The sequence below is a fragment of the Salmo trutta genome, chromosome 16 (assembly GCF_901001165.1).
Source record: "Salmo trutta chromosome 16, fSalTru1.1, whole genome shotgun sequence".
Taxonomy (NCBI): Eukaryota; Metazoa; Chordata; class Actinopteri; order Salmoniformes; family Salmonidae; genus Salmo; species Salmo trutta.
Window position 1 is genome coordinate 22792844 of NC_042972.1, and position 18715 is coordinate 22811558.

Below are 18715 nucleotides of genomic sequence, written 5' to 3' on the forward strand. Positions count from 1 at the left end.
TCCACTCAGCATGAGGCCTACATGGTTATACTCAACCCGTTGAGTTGCAGTAACCTCCTGTATTCTTGGTTCACAGCCTGCACTGACACGTCCTTCTCTTTTGGGATCAGTGTATCATTCTCAACCATAAACACCCTCAGTCCCGTCCCTTATCCTCTGTGTCTATATGATCTAACCCCTACAGCCCCCTATCCTCTGTGTCCATATGATCTAACCCTTACAGCCCCCTATCCTCTGTGTCCATATGATCTAACCCCTACAGCCACGTCCTCTGTGTTCATATGATCTAACCCCTACAGCCACGTCCTCTGTGTCCATATGATCTAACCCCTACAGCACCCTATCCTCTGTGTTCATATGATCTAACCCTTACAGCCACGTCCTCTGTGTCCATATGATCTAACCCTTACAGCCCCCTATCCTCTGTGTTCATATGATCTAACCCCTACAGCCACGTCCTCTGTGTTCATATGATCTAACCCTTACAGCCCCCTATCCTCTGTGTTCATATGATCTAACCCTTACAGCCCCCTATCCTCTGTGTCCATATGATCTAACCCTTACAGCCCCCTATCCTCTGTGTCCATATGATCTAACCCCTACAGCCACGTCCTCTGTGTTCATATGATCTAACCCTTACAGCCCCCTATCCTCTGTGTTCATATGATCTAACCCTTACAGCCCCCTATCCTCTGTGTTCATATGATCTAACCCTTACAGCCCCCTATCCTCTGTGTTCATATGATCTAACCCTTACAGCCCCCTATCTGTGTTCATATGATCTAACCCCTACAGCCCCCTATCCTCTGTGTCCATATGATCTAACCCCTACAGCCACGTCCTCTGTGTTCATATGATCTAACCCTTACAGCCCCCTATCCTCTGTGTTCATATGATCTAACCCTTACAGCCCCCTATCCTCTGAGTTCATATGATCTAACCCTTACAGCCCCCTATCCTCTGTGTTCATATGATCTAACCCCTACAGCCACGTCCTCTGTGTCCATATGATCTAACCCCTACAGCCCCTATCCTCTGTGTTCATATGATCTAACTCCTACAGCCTCCTATCCTCTGTGTTCATATGATCTAACCCTTACAGCCCCCTATTGTCTGTGTTCATATGATCAAACCCCTACAGCCACGTCCTCTGTGTTCATATGATCTAACCCTTACAGCCCCCTATCCTCTGTGTTCATATGATCTAACCTTTACAGCCCCCTATCCTCTGTGTTCATATGATCTAACCCCTACAGCCACGTCCTCTGTGTTCATATGATCTAACCCTTACAGCCCCCTATCCTCTGTGTTCATATGATCTAACCTTTACAGCCCCCTATCCTCTGTGTTCATATGATCTAACCCTTACAGCCCCCTATCCTCTGTGTCCATATGATCTAACCCTTACAGCCCCCTATCCTCTGTGTTCATATGATCTAACCCTTACAGCCCCCTATCCTCTGTGTTCATATGATCTAACCCTTACAGCCCCCTATCTGTGTTCATATGATCTAACCCCTACAGCCCCCTATCCTCTGTGTCCATATGATCTAACCCCTACAGCCACGTCCTCTGTGTTCATATGATCTAACCCTTACAGCCCCCTATCCTCTGTGTTCATATGATCTAACCCTTATAGCCCCCTATCCTCTGTGTTCATATGATCTAACCCTTACAGCCCCCTATCCTCTGTGTTCATATGATCTAACCCCTACAGCCACGTCCTCTGTGTCCATATGATCTAACCCCTACAGCCCCTATCCTCTGTGTTCATATGATCTAACTCCTACAGCCTCCTATCCTCTGTGTTCATATGATCTAACCCTTACAGCCCCCTATCCTGTGTTCATATGATCTAACCCCTACAGCCACGTCCTCTGTGTCCATATGATCTAACCCCTACAGCCCCCTATCCTCTGTGTCCATATGATCTAAGCCTTACAGCCCCCTATCCTCTGTGTTCATATGATCTAACCTTTACAGCCCCCTATCCTCTGTGTTCATATGATCTAACCCTTACAGCCCCCTATCCTCTGTGTTCATATGATCTAACCCTTACAGCCCCCTATCATCTGTGTTCATATGATCTAACCTTTACAGCCCCCTATCCTCTGTGTACATATGATCTAACCCCTACAGCCACGTCCTCTGTGTTCATATGATCTAACCCCTACAGCCACGTCCTCTGTGTCCATATGATCTAACCCCTACAGCCCCCTATCCTCTGTGTCCATATCATCTAACCCCTACAGCCCCCTATCCTCTGTGTCCATATGATCTAACCCCTACAGCCCCCTATCCTCTGTGTCCATATGATCTAACCCCTACACTCCCTGTCCTCTGTGGCCAACTAATCTTACCTCCACAGGGAACTTCCTGTTGTTGATGCTGTGTTCTGACCCTGCTGATCCGTTACTCTGACCCCAATGGAACTCAATCTTCTCCGCCTTGAAGCGTCCAGGCAGTCCTGCCCCCCGTACAAAGTAGTCATCCTTCAGCAGCACAGCCACTGGGGAGAGATGGAAAAGTGAATACAAATGAGCATAGGGAATATTAGTTGAGAAACAGGCGCGACTCTCACTCACAATTAAAAGCTGATGTTTTATTTTTCGTCAATCAAAAGCATAACAATTCGGCCATCAATAGCTTTCGTCAGATAGATAGATAGATAGATAGATAGATAGATAGATGATAGATAGATAGATAGATAGATAGATAGATAGATAGATAGATAGATAGATAGATAGATAGATAGATGTGTGGGGAGGAGAGGAAGAGGATAAAATGAAGATATGGGTAGAAGATAAGAGGAGAGGGAAAGCAGATAAGAGATAGTCAGTAAGGGGAGGGATAACTTCATTAGTTATCTGGAAAGTGTCTTACGTCAATCTGTGACTTACCTTTTCTCTGAGAATGTGCCTCTGTCCATTCTGGTTTTGTTGAGAACCGTTATGACTGAGACCAATGTAAAATGCACTTGATACATATTCGACTTGACTTGTGTGCATACCAGAACATCCTGTTTAATTTACTCCTAAATTAAAGTATTTTTCTACTGATGCCTTTTGGAAGCTAGGGGACTCCAGGAGTGGGACACATGACAGCCTTCTTCTTTGCTGTCATCATTGGCCTAAAAAGTCCCTGATGACATGCTAATTCACAGATCTCTCAGTTAATACTTGGAGCGCTGAAATTCCATAACTACTAGAATGGCCATGACGGTCATGTTGTTGATATTTCAATTGTGTAAATATTCCATAATAAACAATAAATTGCTAAATTAATGCCTTTATTATGTTAAAATAGGTCATAAGAAACCCCAGGACACCAAATGTAAATTGTAATCAATCAGAAAATGTATTGATTGATCCAAAAGCGCATAGACTGCAAATACTAAGGTGGCTGTAGAAATTCGGCATGCCTCCCAGAGTCCTCTCCAAATACTACCACTGCACCATCGAGCGCATCCTGACTGGTTGCATCATGGCCTGGTATGAAGCAACTCCGTCCACGACCTCAAGGCCCTTCAGAGGGTGTTGAAGACAGCCCAGTACATCACTAGGATCGTGTTCCCACCCATCCAGGAGATCTACTCGAAACAGTACCTGAGGAAGGCACGCAGCATAATCAAGGACCACACACACTACAGCCACGAGCTGTTCTCTCCCTTACCGTCGGGCAGACGGTATCGAGGCATGAGGTCTGATACCAACAGGCTCAGAGACACTTTCTATTTACAAGCTATCAGACTGCTGAACGCTTGAACTGCACTGTCCACCTGCTCTGATTCTCTGCACCTTAGCACACATGTACTCACTTATGCACACAGACACTCATGCACACACCCACACACGCACACACCTCACAACTGCTGCTACAAAACCCTTATTATACTGATCAGTTTATACACTTCCCCCCATCCCCAAAACAGATGTAAATATTGTACAATAAATTGTGCCTTTCTGAATTATACTTGCAGGCTACTCACAGCCTTTCTGTATTATAAAAAATATTCTAATCTACTGAGCCATTTACTTCATGTTCCTATTCTTATCTTCTATTATTGTTGCATTGTCGAGATGGAATCTGCAAATAAGCATTTTGTTAGACGATGTATACAATGTTTATCCCGTATATACAGTACAACTAATAAAACTTGAACTACTAAAATAAGGCAAGTGTATTTTCTGACTGCAAGACAACAGTTGCCTGCCCAGCTGGCCCGTCCAAATGACACCTAAACTACATTGGAACTATTTTCACACATAAAATAATAATAGACGTGGACTAAAGTAGTCTGATGGGTGAAAATATTATCAATTGTCAAATAGTGACAGATGACCAGTGCAGTGTGCATTGACAAAGGGAAAGGAGATGAAATAGTACTTCTTCCATACCATCCTACAGAGGTCCATGCAGGCCAGACATTTGATTGCTATACCCTATCAGAAAGAGCAGAGTCGAAGGTTTCTAATGACAACTCCACCAATTGCGGGGATGGTCTCTGTTTCAAAATATAACTTTTTCCTAGAATAACTGTGGCTCCCTGCACGTTCCTCATGTGAGTAGGTTACTGGTAACAATCAGCATGTTATATTTGCTAAATTAACACCTTCATTTCATTGGCATGACACAGCCATAGCCTTGGCTACTAAGCACAGATAAATATAACTCAAAACATGCTATTCTGTTCTTTTGAAATACATTGTCTTGAATCATGTTTTTTTATGGCCTTCCTAAACAAAATATGAATGGATTTCTTAGTGATTCTGTACGAACCGGCTCAGAGTTCGCAACAAAAGGGAGACAACGTGGAGACAAGGAGTATCAAAAATATATATTTATTAGATACCATAACTATCACAACCAAAAACAAGGTGTCTGCATGGAGAGAGTCTCCACAATGACTGTGGAAGAGGTGTCTTTATCCTGGGACACACCCGAGCCCAGGTGTTTCCCATCAAGCTGACGACCCTTCCAACTCCGCCCACTGGCATCCTAATAAGGAACAAGAGCAAAGAGAAAATACAGCAGACAGAGCGGGAGGGTCGTCACACACCCCCCCATAAAACCGGGGACCAACAAGGGCCCCGGAACAACGTACCAGCCTCTGCGTCCCAAATTGACACAGGCCTCTGCGTCCCAAATTGACACAGGCCTCTGCGTCCCAAATTGACACAGGCCTCTGCGTCCCAAATTGACACAGGCCTCTGCGTCCCAAATTGATGAGGGGTTACATGTTCACCTTCCACTTGCCCCAGCCAACCTCCTTCTCCCCAGACCTAAGCAACCTTTGCGCACAGGAAGCAACGTTTAAGAGGAAAGGAGAACACAAGACCAGGAGGGAACAGACAGGAAAGTTAGAACATGACAAAACAATGGTCAGTCACATAACACTCAGGAACAGGGCACACAAGAGACCGTATCTCCCAACGGTTCATAGTCACTTCTCAACAGTTGTCATTTCCCATATATTCATAGTCACGCCAACGATTCATAGTTACTCCAACGATTCATAGTTACTCCAACGATTACGCCAACGATTCATAGTCACTCCAACAATTCATAGTCATTCCAACGATTCATGCTGAGCACACCAGACCACAACAAGAGAAAATACAATCACACCGAGTACCACAGAAAAGAGATGAGAAATGGAGCTTCCCCAAAACCTACAATAACTCAACCCTAGTCTTCATGCAGATTTGCGGTGGGTAATTATGCACTGTAGCCCGCTGGCGAGGAAGTAACCCCCCAGCACGCTGGTAGATTCCACCAAGCCACGGATGTGCCCCCGAGACAACTGCTCAGTCCACAGACACCACACAAAAACAACAAACATTAAGAATGCCCAACATATTCCAAAATGAAACACGTCGCTAAGCCTATCAGGGGAAAAAGGCTATAGCTCCGGGTAGTAAGTTTCACTACCCTACCCAAATCTCCCACCGAGGTACACAGCTGATTGCACTCACCTCCTCAGACCAACGTCCCAACAGCAAGTAGAACAAGCGTTTCCAAGCTGGGCAGGGGCCTGGAAACTAACCAATGTATTCTCTCCAACACAGCACACAAACCAAACCAACAAAGGCAACCAGTACTGAGCACCAAACTCAAACTAACAAACCAAGCACCTCAATTTAACATACCTCCACGTTTTCTCCCAAACACAAGTTCAAGATCCCAGACGAGCTCCCACTTGTTACGAACCGGCTCAGAGTTCGCAACAAAAGGGAGACAACGTGGAGACAAGGAGTATCAAAAACATATATTTATTAGATACCATAACTATCACAACCAAAAACAAGGTGTCTGCATGGAGAGAGTCTCCACAATGACTGTGGAAGAGGTGTCTTTATCCTGGGACACACCCGAGCCCAGGTGTTTCCCATCAAGCTGACGACCCTTCCAACTCCGCCCACTGGCATCCTAATAAGGAACAAGAGCAAAGAGAGAAAATACAGCAGACAGAGCGGGAGGGTCGTCACAATGAACACCAGAAAGACAGACAGCATCATAATGACTAACAACACATTTAAATGTTTAATTACTCTACATTTATAAAGTCATATCCCCCTCATCCTTGACTTTTCCTAAATAAGTCTATATAACACACTGCTGTTGTTAGAATCTTAATATCACAAACAGAACTGGAGTTCTAACCAGTTTTACGATGGCATGTCATTTATGAATGTTTTTCCCTGCTGCCCCTTCTCCCAACAGATTGGCCTACTCCGTTCCTTCTCTCAATAGTTGAAGGTGTCGTGCCCAGTTGATAATCACCTCGAAACTGAACCTAGACTATACCGAAACTAATTTCCCACATATAAGAACATATTAAATAAATTAAATATAGTATGATGGGGGAGAATGGGTGAGTTGAGCAAGAGGAAGCGAACAATGCATAATTATGTAACCACCAATTGTGAATGAAGAGCAGGGCGGGCTATTCTATTGCATTCATCTTTTGTAATTATAATCTCAAAACAGTGTACCCTTTATCAGTCCACTGAATCCATTTTAGAATCTGTCTGTAATGTAACAAAATGTAGAAAAAGTCAAGGGGTCTGAATACTTTCCGAATGCACTGTATATGAGGGCCAAGGCAGCAGCAAAGATTCAATGTGAGCCGTTGTGCGAGCTAAATTGTGCACAGCCCCTGGGGAGGAGAAACTGCCCTCAGAACAGAACCCATGACACCAGTTTCAGCTGCAAGGAAATTGTTGTGGGAAGTGATTAATTCTATAGCTAGAGGACTCCTGATATCTCCAGGAGTGCTAGCTAAGTGCTGCCTGTTTATCTCCAGGAGTGCTAGCTAAGTGCTGCCTGTTTTCCCAGTAGCCTACTTGGTGTGTGAACTGCTGACTGCTCATAATTTGCAGATAGTTATTGACACATCAATCACGATCAAGGGGAAGGGCAATTTGTGACTTGTTTTTGGTAATCAGATGCTGTATTTGGGGGGGGAGTGGTTTCACCTCTCCTAGGCAATCAGCAATTAGTACAGGGATGTGTGCTCTCCACCTCTGCTAGGAAATTAGCAATGATTGTTAGTTCTTCAGTCTCCCCTGGTTTCTCAGTGGCAGCTGTAAGTGGCAGTCGTGTCGGTGGCAGTTTTGTCGCAAAACCAAGACCGTAGCCAAAACAAAGACCGTTCTGCGGAGTTGTTCTGCCGAGTTGATCGAGGAAGGAAAGAGAGGAAGGCTCACACCAGTCTCTCACTTGAGTATCTTACCTAGTTACTTTGCTCTTTTGTAGCTTTGTCAACTATGTGTGTGTTTTCTATACCCTTTCGCACCTCTCCCTATAGGCTTTACAGACGCTCCCGACCCCTTGGCTGCAACCCTTCTAATTTAGTGTACCCTGCGCGCACAACTCATGTGGAATTCTGGGTCTCTGGCAGCGTTTGGAACTGCCGATCTGCGGTCAAGAAAGCTGAGTTCATCCCAGCCTAAGCTAACCATCAGTCCCTTGACTTTAGGCCCAAGACGGAGACATGGATCACCCCCCAGAGAACACTGCTACTCCAGTTGCTCTTTCTTCATCTGACTATGTTGTGTCTCAGAGTCCGAGAGCATCTGTTTGTCGCAGTAGTGGCACAGGTCTACTCATTTCTCCTAAGTGGAGATTTTGTCTTTTCTCCCAAATGTCCATCTCCTCATTTGAATTCCATGCTGTCACTGTCACTTGTCCACCCAAGGTTAACATTACTGTCATCTATCACCTACCAAGTGTTCTTGGAGAGTTCCTCAATGAACTTGACACCTTGATGAGTTCATTTCCTGACAATGGCTCACTGCCCTTCGTACTTGGCGACTTCAATCTCCTGACGTTTGCCTTCGATTCACTTCTTTCCAACTCTCTTTCCCCTCTTTGCCTTTTTTGACCTCACCCTTTCCCAATACCCACCAACTCACATGCCAGGCAATACGCTTGACCTCATCTTTACTAGAAGCTGCTTGCCTACTAATCGCACTGCAACCACCCTACAAGTATCTGACCACTACTTTGTTTCCTTTTATGTCTCCTTTTCCTCCAACCCCAGCCTCTCAGCTCCTAGCCAGATGGCCATGCGCCATCGCAATCTTCGCTCTCTCTCCCACTACTTTGTCCTCTCTATCCTATCATCTCTCCCTTCCGCTAAATCCTTCTCCCCTCTGTCTCATGATTCTGCCTCTTCGACCCTACTCTCTGCCCTTTCCGCATCCTATGACTTGCACTGTCCCCTTTCCTACCGGCCGGCTAGGCCCTCCTCTCCTTCTCCATGGCTGAATGACTCATTGCAAGCTTACAGAACAGGGCTGCGGGCACCTGACTGAAATGAAGGAAAACAAAACTTCTTGAGGACCTATCATCCTTTCACTCCCTCCTCTCTATTTTCTCTTCCTCTGTAGCTGCTACTAAAGCCATTTTCTACCACTCTAAATTTCAAGCTGTGCCTCTAACCCAGGAAACAGTTTTCCACCTTCTCCTCCCTCCTTAATTATCCACCCCTCCCCCTTCCTCCGCGGACAACTTTGTCAACCACTTTAAAAAAAGGTTGACAACATCCGCTATTCATTCACTCAGCCTATTGAGTCCACTCGTCTCAGTCACACAGAACTACCCTACGCCTTGACCTCTTTCATTGACTGACTTTCATAAAGCTGCCCACTCAAGAAAAAGCTACAAACTAAACAAGTGCATGCAATCTGCTTCAGGTTATCAATCAACCTACCAGGGTAGTTACAAACAGCACAGGAATAAAATAATCAACATGTATTAATTACATCTTTACTAATGCTGCAGAAATTAGCTTGAAAGCAGTATCCAAATCCATTGGATGTAGTGATCACAATAGTGTAGCCATATCTAGGAAAAGCTAATTTCAAAAAGCTGGGTCTAATATAGTGTATAAGAGGTAATACAATCACTTTTGTAGTGATTCCTATGTTGTTGATGTAAATAATATTTGTTGGTCTGTGGTGTGTATTGAGGAGCAACCATATGCTGCACTTGAAATTGCTTATTCTAGTTAAATGACTGTAAAAACGGTTAAATTCCCGTGGATTGATGAGGGATTGAATAATTGTATGGTTCAGAGGGATGAGGCAAAAGGAATGGCTAATTATTCTGGCTGGACAACCGATTGGCAAACATGCTGAAAATTGAGAAATCATGTGACTAAACTGAAAAAGAAAAAGAAACTACACTATGAAACAAAGACAAATGACAAATAATGATAGTAAAAAGTTTGGAACACCTTAAATGAAATATTTGGCAAAAAGGCAAACTCAGCTCCATCAGTCATTGAATCAGATGGCTCATTCATAACAAAACCGATTAATATTGCCAATTACTTTAATGCTTATTTTCATTGGCAAGATTAGTAAACTTAGGCATGACATGCCAGCAACAAACGCTGACACTACACATCCAAGTATAACTGATCAAATTATGAAAGATAAGCATTGTCATTTTGAATTCCATAAGTGAGTGTTGAAGAAGTAAAAAAATGATTGTATCTATCAACAATGACAAGCCACAGGGGTCCGGTTGCAAAATGACTGAGGATAATAGAGGACGATATTGCCACTCCTATTTGCCATATATTCACATAGCTGACCAATCAGCCTGTTACCAACCCTTAGTAAACCCTTAGTAAACGTTTGTAATAAATTGTGTTTGAAAAGATACAATGTAGTAGTATAGTTTCTTCTTTTTTACTGTAAACAAATTGACAACAGACTTTCAGCGTGATTATAGGGAAGGATGGCGCCGGAGCAGAAGGCAGACGTTTTACGTGCCCCCAACCGATTGTGTTTTTTTGTTCGTTGATCTGCGCTGTTCGTAACTTATTTTTGTACATAATGTTGCCGCTGCCATCTCTTATGACCGAAAATAACTTCTAGACATCAAGACTGCGATTACTCACCACGGACAAGCAGAATCCTTTTTCTTCTTTCAAGACTCTGACGAGCCCGAGGCGAAGGCTATACGGCTCCCTCGGGAACAGGCCCCAACCCCAGTGATCTGTGTGAAGAGGAGGTGGAGAAAGAGAGGCCGGAGGGCGGGCTGCCTTCTGAGGAGTCAGAGGCGATTGAATAAACCCCTACTCCCCTCAATTCTGCTAGCAAACATGCAATCTTTGGACAATAAATGGATGAGTTATTAGGAAGATTAAACTCCCCACGGGACATTAAAAACTGTAACATCTTATGCTTCACGGAGTCGTGGTTGAACGACGACAATATCAACATACAGCTGGCTGGTTATACGATGTACCGGCAGGATAGAACAGCGGCGTCTGGTAAGACAAGGGGCGGCGGTCTATGTATTTTTATAAACAACAGCTGGTGCACGATATCTAAGGAAGTCTCGAGCTATTGCTCACCTGAGGTAGAGTTTCTCATGATAAGCTGCAGACCACATTACCTACCGAGAGAGTCTTCATCTATATTCCTTGTAGCTGTTTACATACCACCACAGTCAGAGGCTGGCACTAAGATAACATTGAATGAGCTGTATTCCGCCATGAGCAAACAAGAAAACGCTCCTAGTAGCCAGTGACTTTAATGCAGGGAAAAGTAAGTCAGTTTTACCAAATTTCTATCAGCATGTTAAATGTGCAATCAGAGAGAAAAGATCTCTGGACCACCTATACTCCACACATAGAGATGCATACAAAGCTCTCCCTCGCCCTCCATTTGGCAAATCTGATCATAATTCCATACTCCTGATTCCCCGTTACAAGCTAAAATTAAAGCAGGAAGCACCAGTGACTAGATCAATAAAAAAGAGGTCAGAGGAGGCAGATGCTAAGCTACAGGACTGTTTTGTTAGCACAGACTGGAATATATTCCGGGATTCCTCCAAGGGCATTGAGGAATACACCACATCTGTCATTGGCTTCATCAATAAGAGTGTCGATGACATTGTCCCCACAGTGACCGTATATACATACCAGAGGTCGACCGATTAATCGGCATGGCCGATTAATTAGGGCCAATTTCAAGTTTTCATAACAATCGGTAATCGGCATTTTTGGATGGCGATTATGGCCGATTACATTGCAATCCACAAGGAGACTGCGTGGCAGGCTGACCACCTGTTATGCGAGCGCAGCATCAAAAGGACCTGGTGGCTGAAAGGAGCCAAGGTAAATTGCTAGCTAGCATTAAACTTCTCATAAAAAACAATCTTAACATAATCACTAGTTAACTACACACAGTTGATGATATTACTAGTTTAACTATATTGTCCTGCATTGCATATAATCAATGCGGTGCCTGTTAATTTATCATCGAATCACAGCCTACTTCGCCAAATGGGTGATGATTTAACAAAAGTGCATTCGCAAAATAAGCACAATCGTAGCACCAATGTACCTAACCATAAACATCAATACTTTTCTTAAAATCAATACAGAAGTATATGTTTCTAAACCTGCATATTTAGATAAAAGAAAATCATGTTAGCAGGCAATATTAACTAGGGAAATTGTGTCACTTCTTTTGCGTTCAGTGTAAGCAGAGTCAGAGTATATGCAGCAATTTGGGCTGCCTGGCTCGTTGCGAGCTGTGTGAATCCCATTTCTTCCTAACAAAGACCGGAATTTATTTGCCAGAATTTTACATAATTATGACATAACATTGAAGATTGTGCAATGTAACAGCAATATTTAGACTTAGGGTTGCCACCCGTTCAATAAAATACTGAATGATTGCGAATTTCACAGACAGAATAAACATTTTGTTTTCGAAATGATAGTTTCCGGATTTGACCATATTAATGACCTTAGGCTCATATTTCTTTGTGTTTATTACATTATAATTAAGTCTATGATTTCATATTTGAAAGAGCAGTCTGACTGAGCGGTGGTAGGCAGCAGCAGGCTCATAAGCATTCATTCAAATAGCACTTTCCTGCGTTTGCCAGCAGCTCTTCGCAATGCTTGAAGCATAGCGCTGTTTATGACTTCAAGCCTATCAACTCCCGAGATTAGGCTGGCAATACTATAGTGCCGATAAGAACATCCAATAGTCAAAGGTATATGAAATACAAATGGTATAGAGAGAAATAGTCTTTCAAATTCATATAATAACTACAACCTAAAACTTCTTAACTGGGAATATTGAAGACTCATGTTAAAAGGAACTACCAGCTTTCATATGTTCTCATGTTCTGAGCAAGGAACTTAAACGTTAGATTTTCTACATGGGACATATCGCAATTTTAATTATTCTCCAACACTTTGTTTTTGCATTATTTAAACCAAATTGAACATGTTTCATTATTTATTTGAGACAAAATGTATTTTATTTATGCATTATATTAAGTTAAAATAAAAGTGTTCATTCAGTATTGTTGTAATTGTCATTAGTACAAATATATATATAGAAATCGTCCGATTAATCGGTATCTGATTACTTTGGTCCTCCAATAATCGGTATCAATGTTGAAAAATCATAATCGGTCGACCTCTAGTACATACCCCAACCAATAGCTATGGATTACAGGCAGCATCCGCACTGAGCTAAAGGCTACAGCTGCCGCTTTCAAGGAGTGGGACTCTAACCCGGAAGCCTATAAGAAATCGCGCTATGGCCTGCGACGATCCATCAAACAGGCAAAGCGTCAATACAGGACTAAGATTGAGTCGTACTACACCGGCTCTGACGCTCGTCGGATGTGGCAGGGCCTGCAAACCATTACAGACTACAAAGGGAAGCACAGCCGAGAGCTGCCCACTGACACGAGCTTTCCTGGTTGAGCTAACCTATTTCTATGCTCGCTTCGAGGCAAAAAACACTGAAACATGCATGAGAGCACCAGCTGTACCAGAAGACTGTGTGATCACGCTCCCCGCAGCCGATGTGAGTAAGACCTTTAGACAGATAAACATTCACAAGGCCGCAGGGCCAGACGAATTACCAGGACGTGTACTGCGAGCATGCGCTGACCAACTAGCAAATGTCTTCACTGACATTTTCAACCTCTCCCTGTCTGAGTCTGTAATACCAACATGTTTCAAGCAGACCACCATAGTGCCTGTGCCCAAGAACACTAAGGTAACCTGCCTAAATGACTACCGACCCGTAGCATTCACGTCTGTAGACATGAAGTGCTTTGAAAGGCTGGTCATGGCTCACATCAACACCATCATCCCAGAAACCCTAGACCCACTCCAATTTGCATACCACCCCAACAGATCCACAGATGATGCAGTCTCTATTGCACTCCACACTGCCCTTTCCCACCTGGACAAAAGGAACACCTATGTGAGAATGCTATTCAATGACTGTTCAAGACCATAGTGACCTCAAAGCTCATCAATAAGCTAAGGACACTGGGACTAAACACCTCCCTCTGCAACTGGATCCTGGACTTCCTGACTCGCCGCCCCCAGGTGGTAAGGGTAGGTAACAACATATCCGCCACGCTGATCCTCAACACAGGGGCCCCTCAGGGGTGCGTGCTCAGCCCCTTCCTGTACTCCCTGTTCACTTATGACTGCACGGCCAGGCACGACTCCAACCCCATCATTAAATTTGCAGATGACAACAGTGGTAGGCCTGATCACCAACAACAACGAGACAGCCTATAGGGAGGAGGTCAGAGACCTAGCCGTGTGGTGCCAGGGCAACAACCTCTCCCTCAACGTGATCAAGACAAAGGAGATTATTGTGAACTACAGGAAAAAGAGGACCAAGCAGGGCCCATTCTCATCGACAGAGCTGCAGTGGAGCAGGTTGAGAGCTTCAAGTTCCTTGCAGTCCACATCACCAACAAACTAACATGGTCCAAGCACACCATGACAGTCGTGAAGAGGGCACGACAAAACCTATTCCCCCTCAGGAGACTAAAAATATTTGGTATGGGTCCTCAGATCCTCAAAAGGTTCTACAGCTGCACCATCGAGAGCATCCTGACTGGTTGCATCACTGCCTGGTATGGCAACTGCTCAGCCTCCGATCGCAAGGCACTACAGAGGGTAGTGCGAACGGCCCAGTACATCACTGGGGCCAAGCTTCCTGCCATCCAGGACCTCTATACCAATTGTCAAAGACTCCAGCCACCCTAGTCATAGACTGTTCTCTCTGCTACCACATGGCAAGCGGTACCGGAGCGCCAAGTCTAGGTCCAAGAGGCTTCTAAACAGCTTCTACCCCCAAGCCATAAGACTCCTGAACATCCGGTCAAATGGCTACCCAGACTATTCACATTGCACCCCCCTCCCCACCACTGCCACTCTCTGTTGTCATCTATGCATAGTCACTTTAATTAACTCTACCTACATGTACATACTACCTCAACTCAACTAACATTGTCTCTGTACCCGCACCCCCCTGTATATATTGTTATTTTTTACTGCTGCTCTTTAATTACTTGTTACTTTAATCTCTTAATCTTATCCATATTTTTTAAAACTGCACTGTCGGTTAGGGGCTCGTAAGTAAGCATTTCACTGTAAGGTTGTTGTATTCGTGTCAAGGTATGCGTGAAGGGCTGTAGAAAGTCAGGCGCAGGAGAGCAGATATTTGGTAGCAAAACGGAGCCTTTTATTTGGCGAACCAAAAGCACACGGCACAAACGAACATGAAATACAAATACGGGTTGAACATAGCCCAGCGCAACCAGCCTAACGTGTGCATACATGAAAACAGATAAACAATACCACACAAAGACATGGGGGAAACAGAGGGTTAAATACACAACACATAATGAGGGAAATGAGAACCAGGTGTGTGGGAAAACGAGACAAAACAAATGGAAAATGAAAAATCGATCGGCGATGGTTAGAAGACCGGCGATATCGACTGCCGAACACCGCCCGAACAAGGAGAGGCATCGACTTCGGTAGAAGTCGTGATAATTCGGCGCATGTGACTAATACAATTTGATTTGATTTGACATTCAACAAGCACCACACTTACACAAATTACTGATGATTGGCTGAGAAATGTAGGACTTCAGTTCGGCTTTTGACATTATTGATCATAGTCTGCTGATGGAAAAACTTGTTATGGCTTTACAGCCCCTGCTATATTGTGGATAAAGAGTTAACTGTCTTGCAGAACACAGAATTCTCCAACATAATCCAGCTACAATCAGGAATTTCCCAGGGCAGCTGTCTAGGCCCCTTACTTTTTTCAATCTTTACTAATGACATGCCACTGGCCTTGAGTAAAACCAGTGCGTTTATTTACGCAGATGACTCAACACTTTACACGTCAGTTACTACAGCGAGTGAAATCACTGCAACACTTAACAAAGAGCTGCAGTTAGTTTCAGAATGGGTGGCAAGGAATAAGTTAGTCCTAAAATATTTCCAAAACTGAAAGAATTGTATTTAGGACAAATAATTCACTAAACCCTAAACCTCAACTAAGTATTGTCATAAATAATGTGGAAATTGAGCAAGTTGAGGTGACTAAACTGCTTGGAGTAACCCTGGATTGTAAACTGTCATGTTAAAAACATACTGATAAAACAGTAGCTAAGATGGGGAGAACTCTATCCATAATAAAGCGCTGCTTGGCCTTTCTAAAAACAAGGCAGGTCCTACAGGTTCTAGTTTTGTCACATCAGATTTCTAAAACAGATAAAAATACACCTTATTTAACAGTGGGGACTATAGAGACACACACAGGCACAGACACACATGATAAGACACACACATACGCATGTTGTATTGTAAATATGTGATAGTGGAGTAGTGGCCTGAGGGAACACACTAAATGTATTGGTAAAGTGTATTGGGTACATTATGAAATGTAATGTCATGTCATATTTCAAATTGTATATAACTGCCTTAATGTTGCTGGACCCCAGGAGGAGTAGATGCTGCCTTGGCAGGAACTAATGGGGATCCTTAATAAATACACAATTAAGCCATCAATTAACCCCTGCAACCTCCAGTAAACACGCTTTGTCAAGGAGATATCCGTGTTCGATCAAAGGGCTTGGACTAGCTTACTGGCTACAGCCTTCCCTGGGCTTTCTACATTTAAATACATGATCAAACACAGTTTAATTAGCATTAACGGTTGTCAACATTTTTTTCCATCATGATGCAAGAAAGAGGACGTGCACATTTTAGAGACAAAACATGGCTTTGCAGTTTGCTTTGAAGTTAGTTACATCTTGTCTTGTTGAAGAATTCCCCTTTCAGAAGTTGGGAAATGTAATTATAAGTAAAGGCTTTGGCCGTGTGTGGTGTAAACACTAAACACTGATGCTGGATTTCTAGTGTTTTCGCAGATGCCTACCCTATTCACATCTGAAGTCCCGCTGAGTTTGTCTGAGTCACACAACATATGGGCCTGTATTCGAAGAGTGATGTGCTGATCTAGGATTAGTTATGCCTTTTAGATCATAATGAAAAAGATTATATGGACAGGGGGGTCGTGATCCTAGAACAGCACTCCTCCTACGCTGAGACGCTTTATGAATACAGGCCACGAAACTCCATCGTATGTGAATAACTCTGACATTTCCCCTCTCTGTCCGTGGCGTGGTAGCTAAGTGAGTGTGCTCTGTGCATGTTTCGATGAATCCATAACCCTTGAACATCTCTCCAGCTGACATTATTAGCCAGATTAGGCCCCTGATCCCCCTGACTGTTATAGGTGGACTAAGCCTAGCTGGGCCCTCCAGAAAAGATGCAGCAAGGCTTCTTTTATTAACAAAGCCAACTGAGGAGGAGAGGAGATGAGCATGAGGACAAACAAACCCAGAGTGACTGTAAAAAAACAGAGCTGTGGAAACAAGCAGTGTCACTGGAGTGAGGGAGGGAGGGTGGGAGAGAGGGAGAAAAAATAGAGAAAGAGAGAGAGGTAGACAGGACAAAAGACAGTGGAAGAGATGGACAGTATGAATGAGGGGAAAGAGAGGGAGACAGAGGGAGAGAGAGAGAGAGAGAGAGAGAGAGAGAGAGAGAGAGAGAGAGAGAGAGAGAGAGAGAGAGAGAGATGGCTGTACATGTCTACCAGGCTAGGGTTTGTGAAAAGGCCCCAGACCCAGGAGATTTTCACAAGCTCCTTCAAGTACACTATAAACATACAACCACACAGCTGAAAACTGACCCCCCTGCTATGGACAGTGTCATAGTCAACAGTCAACCAAAATGCATACACATGCAAAGAGACACATGCAGATGCACACAGAAGAGGAGATGAGAGTAGTGTTGCCACAATACCATAATTCTTACTTTGGTATTTGTATCAGATTTAGTATCACAATACTCAATATCATCACGATACTCAATACCATCACGATACTCAATACCATCACGATACTCAATACCATCACGATACTCAATACCAAAACGATACCACAACAAAAAAGTCACAGAATGGCACTTGATCCAGTTATTATTTTTTTGAGACACCCATGTATGCAATAAATAATCAATTATACAAACAATTTTATTTAGCTTTTACCTATTTAACTAAAAAATAACAATGGTCATCATTTATTTGAATGATAAACTGGGTAAATCAAGATGTAGCCTAGGTCTATTCCCAATGCCGGTGAATGCATATTACTCAATAGGAGTGTGTGCATGCATTGAGTTATTGCGCTTCTTTTAGCTGATATCATGGGTAGTTAATTCAGCTGTAAGCTAACAAGGAAGGTTAGTCTACAATTAAAGCTGGAAGCTACTGATATTGTCTTGCATTGTAAAAGTGTTCTGGCCTCTATGGACATTGTTTTGCGAAATGTAATTTATAAATGTTTTTATTTTATTTAACTAGGCAAGTCAGTTAAGAACAAATTCTTATATACAATGACGGCCTACCCCGGCCAACACTGGGCCAATTGTGCGCCGCCCTTTGGGACTCGAAATCACGGCCTGTTGTAAATCCGCCTGGAATCAAACCAGGGTCTGTAGTGACGCCTCTAGCAGTAAGATGCAGTGCCTTAGACCGCTGTGCCACTCGGCAGCCCAAGAGGTAATGAACAGTTAAAACATTTCTACATGCCGTGTTGCATTATTCAAACTGTTCTGGAGCGGGTCGAGAGGTTCAAGTTCATTGGAGTCCACATCACTAAGGACTTACCATGGTCCACACATACGCGCATAGTTGTAAAGAGGACATGGCAACGCCTCTTCCCCCTCAGGAGGCTGAAAAGATTTGGCATAGGCCCTTGGATCCTCAAAAAGTTCTACAGCTGCACCATCGACAGCATCTTGACTGGCCGCTTGGTATGGCAAATGCACCACCCTTGA

At 43.6% G+C, this 18715-nt stretch overlaps 1 protein-coding gene across 1 annotated transcript in view; it reads right to left on the bottom strand.

The window, feature by feature from the left end:
• The window catches only part of LOC115150327 (receptor-type tyrosine-protein phosphatase gamma), a 256267-nt gene that overhangs the window by 109515 nt on the left and 128037 nt on the right, over positions 1 to 18715 (bottom strand). Inside the window, exon 4 of the mRNA XM_029693504.1 lies at positions 2361 to 2509. Coding sequence (XP_029549364.1) covers positions 2361 to 2509 — 149 coding nt within the window. The remainder of the gene's footprint in view (positions 1 to 2360; positions 2510 to 18715) is intronic.